The sequence below is a fragment of the Penaeus vannamei genome, chromosome 38 (assembly GCF_042767895.1).
Source record: "Penaeus vannamei isolate JL-2024 chromosome 38, ASM4276789v1, whole genome shotgun sequence".
Taxonomy (NCBI): Eukaryota; Metazoa; Arthropoda; class Malacostraca; order Decapoda; family Penaeidae; genus Penaeus; species Penaeus vannamei.
In genome coordinates this window covers 9,797,731-9,805,944 of record NC_091586.1, presented here as the reverse complement: position 1 = coordinate 9,805,944, position 8,214 = coordinate 9,797,731, and the positions used below count along the sequence as shown (strand labels likewise).

General features: G+C 39.2%; 2 protein-coding genes across 3 annotated transcripts in view; both read right to left on the bottom strand.

Annotated features, from left to right (window-relative positions):
• Positions 1 to 3,926: 3,926 nt before the first annotated feature.
• Positions 3,927 to 6,150, bottom strand: LOC113815156 (actin-2, muscle-specific). 2 transcript variants are annotated; one of them, XM_027367246.2, is made up of 2 exons: positions 6,032 to 6,150; positions 3,927 to 5,186 (listed from the first exon to the last, which is right to left on the bottom strand). In XM_027367246.2, exon 2 carries the CDS (start codon positions 5,153 to 5,155, stop codon positions 4,022 to 4,024), a length of 1,134 nt encoding a protein of 377 aa, XP_027223047.2. In that variant the 5' UTR covers positions 5,156 to 5,186; positions 6,032 to 6,150; the 3' UTR covers positions 3,927 to 4,021. The 2 variants fall into 2 exon arrangements, with proteins under 2 accessions (XP_027223047.2, XP_069972125.1); XM_070116024.1 differs by having other exon boundaries at positions 6,036 to 6,047.
• A 1,227-nt stretch (positions 6,151 to 7,377) lies between these two features.
• LOC138859824 (uncharacterized) overlaps positions 7,378 to 8,214 on the bottom strand; it is a 2,670-nt gene continuing 1,833 nt past the window's right edge. The window contains exons 6-7 of the mRNA XM_070116119.1: positions 8,139 to 8,214; positions 7,378 to 7,907 (exon numbers count right to left, since the gene is read on the bottom strand). The exon at positions 8,139 to 8,214 is cut by the window's right edge and continues 268 nt beyond it. Coding sequence (XP_069972220.1) covers positions 7,378 to 7,907; positions 8,139 to 8,214 — 606 coding nt within the window. The remainder of the gene's footprint in view (positions 7,908 to 8,138) is intronic.

Genomic DNA, 8,214 nt, shown 5'->3' with positions numbered 1-8,214 from the left:
ACACACACACACACACACACACACACACACACACACACACACACACACACACACACACACACATATGCATAGGGAATGTAAATGTATATATGCAGTTTATATATATACATAAATATATGTATATATACATATTTACAGACAAAGAAAATGTATATGCACACACACACACACACACACACGCACTCACTCACTCTCACACACACACATATATGCATAGGGAATGTAAATGTATATATGCAATATATATATATATATATATATATATATATATATATATATATATATATATATATAAACATATCTACAGACACTGTATATGCGCACGCGCGCAAACACACACACACACACACACACACACACACACACACACACACACACACACACACACGCACACACACTCGAACACACACACACACACACACACACACACACACACACACACACACACACACACACACACACACACACACACACACACACACACACACACACACACACCCTCTCTGTGTATTGTAAATTTACAGTGATGTTACTAATTTCATAATTGTTCCGGCGGCTTATTCCTTTTATCATTTTAACAAGAATCTAAAGTAATCTTTGGTTGCTTAAGAAATGACAGTTAAAAAAATAATAATAAACAAAAAATAAAATAAAAGTTACAAAAATGCATCTATTCAATATCAAAAACAAAGGATATTTTATAAAAATCCATGTATTCAATATTCCACATTGAATATTAGCCCGGAATACGATTTTATCAGTGCCACCTTCATTTGTCTTGGTGGCATATAAAAGTATGTAAATGGTATACAGGGCATCGCAGATCATTTGACTCACTATTGCCTCGCTCTGTCCATTCTTTTTGATAACTTGATTTCCAATTGATCCGGCTTTGGCAACTTTAGAATGGTTAAATCGGCCTAATACCTAGTATGACCAATCATTTTACGATGGGAAGATCAGAAATTATTAACTGTTGTTGGTTTGAATCTGCTGTTGCCATTGGCGAAGCTGTGTGTGTGTGTGACGTCGATGAAACAGGTGTGTGTGTGGGACGTCTGTCAAAAAGGCGTGTGTGGAAACAGGTGTGTGTAGGACGGGTGAAACAGGTGTGTGTAACATCTGTGAAGCAGGTGTGTGTGACGTCGGTGAAACTGGTGTGCGTGGCGTTTGTGAAGCTGGTATGTGTGACATCAATGAAACATGTGTGACGTCGGTGAAACCGGTGTGTGACTTCAGTGAAACCGGTGTATGTAGGACGTCTGTGAAAAAAGTGTGTGTGTGACGTGGGACTTCGATGAAATAAGTGCGTGTGACGTCGGTGAAACGGGTGCGTGTGCGACGTCTCTGAAACAAGTGTGTGTGTGTGTGACGTCTGTGAAGCTGGTGTGCATGCATATGTTGAGTAGCAGCCCAATGGTAACCATTACCATGTCCCCAGTAAGTAAAAACATGTTTCAGTATAGCAAGTCGTTTGTACATTTCATTTCCACCATTATTATGCACTGCTGTGAGTGGTTCTACAACTTTCCTCCATCGGGACTGCATTCCGATAGTTGCAACATTAATATCCATTTATCTAACAACATGAATAATGTGATTATATGGAAATAACCGCTGACAATAATAATAATAATAAATATGAACAGCTAAACAGCACCAGATCTACCCTTTCTCGTCCTTTTGTAGCCAGTAGACCCTATTTTCGCAACAAAAATGGGCTTGGATAGTCCACAGATTTTTTAACCATCACATTATATGCGTGATGTGATGTTTCGTCATGGCTCTAACTGCCTGTTCCATGAACTGACTATACAGTTTATTCACTGGAACATCGCGAACTTCATAGCCAACGGATGTACATGTCTACGAACACTGCTAGCTGTTAGCTCAGCATGTAATATGGAATTATAAAGTATAATTTCACTTACACAATTTAGACCGATATAGTTGGTGATAGGAAGTGCTTTAGTTCTATTTCACTATCGTTATTAGTATCATTCCCAAGTATTAACTTCATAAACCGTAGGAATGTGCCCCACGTATATATAAACTCAACTTAATTTGTACACGCATATTGAAAAATTGTCTTCTGTAATTGTTTTCCTCCATGTCACCTTAACTGAGGTCAGTCAAGGCAACACTGGAGGAGGCAAGCGTGAAGGTGACTGTTTACAAAACACATTTCCCTCCCTACTACCCTTTCACTACCCTAATGTTACTACTTTACTGGCTGTACCTACTTCCCCTTTACTATCCTCTACCTACTTTGTGATAAGGCTCCTGATATCCCTTCCTCCCAATGCCTCTGTACTACCATCAGAACACTTAGCGTATGCCCATACGGTGGTAAGAACGTCACCTATAATATTCCTCTGTAGTAATAATAATCAACCCCTTATATACACTAGGTTCCCTGTTAGTCAAAATCGAAATCAGAGAAAGTAAAAAAAAAGAAGAAGAAAGAAAGAAAGAAAGAAAAAAAAACAATCTAGTCAAAACCTATAAATGTATAAATACTGCTTATATGTATGTATATATATCGATATAGATATAGATATATATATATATAAATACATGCATCTCTCTCTCTCTCTCCCCCCCCCCCCCCCCCCTCTCTCTCTCTCTCTCTCTCTCTCTCTCTCTCTCTCTCTCTCTCTCTCTCTCTCTCTCTCTCTCTCTCTTTATATATATATATATATATATATATATATATATATATATATATATATATATATCACACACACACACACACACACACACACATATACACACACACACACACACACACACGCACGCACACACACACACACACACACACACACACACACACACACACACACACACACACACACACACACACATATATATATATATATATATATATATATATATATATATATATATATATATATATAGTGCATTGTTTTTATACAGGATATCTCTCGATATGAGGGTATGTGGGTCCAAAGGAGGTCTTGCACCATAACGAATTTCATTAGAAATCGCCTTTAGTTTAGTGCTCGTTTACGTTTAGTATCTCAGTTAGATTGTGAGATAGAGCCTTCATTTTTTTTCATCTCGAGTTTTTCAAACTTCTACATTGTTAATGATTTAGTCTAACCAGTACGAAACTTTGCTTAAGTGAGTATGATAAGTGGAAGTATACAGTCGACTTCAGAATGTATCTTTTCACGTTTACTTTCAATAAATCCGTTGTCTTGCACACTCTTCATATTGGAGTATTTCCATCCAGAAGCAGGTTCTCCGATAAGTATCATACCACAGGAAGTTGACATCAAATAACGTCAGACGTCACACAGTCAGACGTATTGACGTACCCATATTCTCCTGATAACCTGAAGTCGACATAGATGAGTTGATTATACCCTGAATCATTAGTTATCATTAATTTTCAGGATGAACCGTCCCTTGATGCACGTCAAAGGAAAACATTAATGGAGCATCTATTTCGCACTCTGTGCTTTGCTATAGATACTAGAACTAACCTTTAAAGCTGGATATTCTATAGTTTGGAAACACAACCAAAGGTAGGAAATACTACTTGTTTTTCATCTCTTGTGCATGGGAAGACAAGATATACTAAAATGACCATGATACATTGATTATGCTCCGAGGAGACATTGTGCTAAGGAATTGCATATGTATGTATGTATGTATATATATATATATATATATATATATATATATATATATATATATATATATATATATATATATGTACAAAAATATTTTCGCGAGACTGGTATACACTAAACACCCCCTCGTATCAGATCAATACACATTTTAACACACACGCACAAACATTTATACATATATGTAAATATATACATTTTCATTTATGCATTTCTATATCCCGTTTGCATATATACATCTACGTTTTCGTATGGATATTAAGAAAGCAGTGTAAGAAAGAACTTTATATCAATATTAACTTAACAAACATGTGTTAAAGCATTTAGCAGCTTCATGAAGCTGCAAAGCAGTTATATTGACTCGTTTAGAAGCACTTGCGGTGGACAATGCCGGGGCCAGACTCATCGTATTCATCCTTGGTAATCCACATGGACTGGAAGGTGGACAGAGAAGACAGGATGGAGCCGCCGATCCAGACGGAGTATTTACGCTCAGGAGGAGCAATGATCTTGATCTTGATGGTGGAAGGAGCAAGGGCAGTGATTTCCTTCTGCATGCGGTCAGCAATACCAGGGTACATGGTGGTACCACCAGACATGACAATGTTGGCAAACAGATCCTTCCTGATGTCAATGTCGCACCTCATGATGGAGCTGTGGACGGTTTCCTGAATACCAGCAGATTCCATACCGAGGAAGGAAGGCTGGAACAGAGCCTCGGGAGCACGGAAACGCTCGTTACCGATGGTGATGACCTGACCGTCGGGAAGTTCGTAGGACTTGTCCAAGGAGGAGGAAGCAGCAGCGACGTTCATCTCACTCTCGAAGTCAAGGGCGATATAGCAAAGCTTCTCCTTGATGTCACGAACGATTTCACGTTCAGCGGTGGTGGTGAAGGAGTAGCCACGCTCAGTCATGATCTTCATCAGGTAGTGGGTAAGGTCACGACCAGCAAGATCGAGACGAAGGATAGCATGAGGAAGAGCGAAACCTTCATAGACGGGGACGAAGTGAGTCACACCGTCACCAGAGTCACAAACCTCACCAGTAGTACGACCGGAGGCGTACAGGGAGAGCACGGCCTGGATGGTAATGTAAGTGGCAGGGACGCTGAAGGACTCGAACATGATCTGAGTCATCTTCTCACGGTTGGCCTTGGGGTTGAGGGGAGCCTCAGTGAGGAGAGTGGGGCACTCCTCAGGGGCAACACGGAGTTCATTGTAGAAGGTGTGGTACCAGACCTTCTCCATGTCGTCCCAGTTGGTGATGATACCGTGCTCAATGGGATACTTGAGGGTGAGGATACCACGTTTGCTCTGGGCCTCATCACCGACGTAGGCGTCCTTCTGACCCATACCGACCATCACACCCTGGTGACGGGCACGGCCGACGATGGAGGGGAAGACGGCGCGAGGGGCGTCGTCTCCGGCGAATCCGGCCTTGACCATGCCGGAGCCATTGTCAACCACAAGGGCAGTCGCGTCCTCGTCGTCACACATGGTGGTGGATCTTTATGGATGTAGACGTATCCTGAAAAAGTGAAAATAGATTGTGGATAACACTAAATTGAAATGATGAAAACAGTTACTGGATAGATTACATTTATAACTTTTATATATATGTTTATATATGTATATATATATATATATATATATATATATATATATATATATATATATATATATATATATATACGTGTGTGTGTGTGTGTGTGTGTGTGTGTGTGTGTGTGTGTGTATTTATATACACGCGTATATACACGCACACACACATATACAAATACGCACACATACAAAGACACACACATATACATGTGTGTGTATTACGTAAAGAAAGATAAACACTGCAACAAGTACACACGGATAAAATGAAAGACGGAATAACATAGCCTTACGAATTCGATAGAGGAAGCTTATATTATAATCGTTACGTTTTTATTACTTTCTTGTAGTAATGTTTCATATATACATATATATAGTAATGTAATGTTTCATATATACACAGATGTGTATGAATATGTATTTACAGTACATAACTATACATATTTATATGCATATATTCACATTCATGTATACACATGCGCACGCATGCATGTGTATCTCTATACTCCTCGCACAATCTTCTATATATTTATTCCTATCTTCATTTCTCACATACATATACACATGTGCTAGTGGATATGAGCAAACATGTGCGTGTGTTGACTGATGTCTATGTGTGTGTGTTTTTGTCTTTGCATTTGAGTATGTTTGTTAGTGTATCCATGCACACAAATCATCTGAGAAAAAATAATATGGAAATAGAAGCACAATCACTCAACGCTATCACTATTCTTTCGGCCTCCTACGGAACCTGAAGCTACAAGCACCACATACCCACAGCGAGTCCAGAAGTGACTGAGAAGAAACACTGTTAAGTTTCCTTTATATACCGGGTTACGAATTCTCTGGCATATGTTCAGTGATTTCAAGCCTTAGCAATCGCGCTTGTGCATGCTATGCGGTTACGTTGTAAGATATCAACTCTCGTGCGGGGGCTTTGAGATATCTTGTTTTGGAATCGACCGAAAAGCACGATATAATTAAGCATATGCGCATATATGCGTAGACGTATATGTAGGTGTATTTTATTGGATTCACTGGTAACTACATACATACATACATACATACATACATACATATATATATATATATATATATATATATATATATATATATATATATATATATATATATGTATATATACATTATATATATGTATATATACATGTGTTTATTTAAACACACACACACACACACACACACACACACACACACACACACACACACACACACATATATATATATATATATATATATATATATATATATATATATATATATATATATATATGTATATAAATACATATATACAAACATACAAAAAGACACACACACACACACACACACACACACACACACACACACACACACACACACACACACACACATATATATATATATATATATATATATATATATATATATATATATATATATATATCTGTATCTATATATTATGTAATATTCTGTATAAGAAAATATTCTGCAGCATATTCCTACTACAAAAGTACACAATTAAGTAATTTATCGTTTGGCCACATGCACTCTGCGCGAGAAAGCCATCTAAACTGTAAATGTACAAAGAAAATAATAAGGCAACTCTTTGGTTATACAAGAGCTAATAATAATGCAAGAACAGTGTTCTTTACCTCAAATCACAAAATTATTAAAAGGGGACTGTACTCTCCTAGTTCGGCCTGCATCTCCTTGTTGGATTCCTCCGTTGACTCCTTCAAGACACCGTCCTCTACTCTCTCAGGCTCCTCTCTGTGCTCATTAGGTGATGCAACCAGAGAGCTCTGGAAGTTTGCTTCTCCTTCAGATGCTCCTGCATCATCCTCTTCGTTACCTTCATGGGATGACATCTCCCTGCTAAGACACCAGGTATAATGGGCATGTCGTGGTACTCCCATAACCTGTCTGCATGGACCACACACGCCCTCTTCCCAGCTGGACGACGAATACGAAATGTCACTTCACACATATGGTTCACAATGGTATACGGTCCTTCCCAAGGGCTCTGAAGCTTCGGTGAAAGGCCTTTTATTTTTCTTGGGTTGTGCAGCCATACTGTCTCGAACTTGAAACTCTGCAACATGGGTGTTCTGATCATAGTGACGTCATATAGTCTCTCCTGCAAATTTCAGGTCTCTCACTTGATGTATTTCTTCGAGACACTTTCGCATAACAATGGCATACTCAATAGTTTCAACGGGCAATTCCTCATCAGGAGGGTGTCCAGTCACCACATCCACAGGTAGTCGCAATTCCCTCTCAAGCATCAGCCTCGCAGGGGTATAAGTTGTAGCTTCATGCTCAGCAGAACGATAAGCCATTAATAAAAGAGGAAGCTTACGGTTCAACTCAGTCTGCCCTTCAGTACAATATTTAGCCAGCTCATGCACAATAATACAGTTGAAACGCTGCATCATTCCATCTGACTGTGGCCGCAAAGGGGTGTGAGTCTTCTGGATCCCCATCAGCCTGCAACACTCCTGAAACACTACAGACTTGAACTTTCTTCCCTGGTCTGAATGGAACTCACTAGGGACTCCAAATCGAGCAAAGAACTGCTGCAGCAGAACTTCAGCCACTATTGTTACTTCTTTGTTGGGAATGGCAAAGGCTTTTGGCCACCTTGTAAAATAATCTGTGGCAACTAAAATAAATCAGTTACTAGACTCAGTCACTGGAAATGGGCCAGTTTTGTCAACTGCTATTCTTTCCATGGGTGCTCCTACTTGGTAGACCTGCAGAAGTGCTTTCCCCTTTCAGGAAGGTCCTTTCTCGGCATTATATGTGCAAGTTTTGCACCACTCTTGCACATCCTGATGCATACGAAACCAATAGAAACGTTGTTACAGCCGACTCAGGGTCTTACTTATATTTAGGTGGCCATTTGTGATATCATCATACACCTGCATCAACCTTGCCCGCATCTCAACTGGAACTATTAA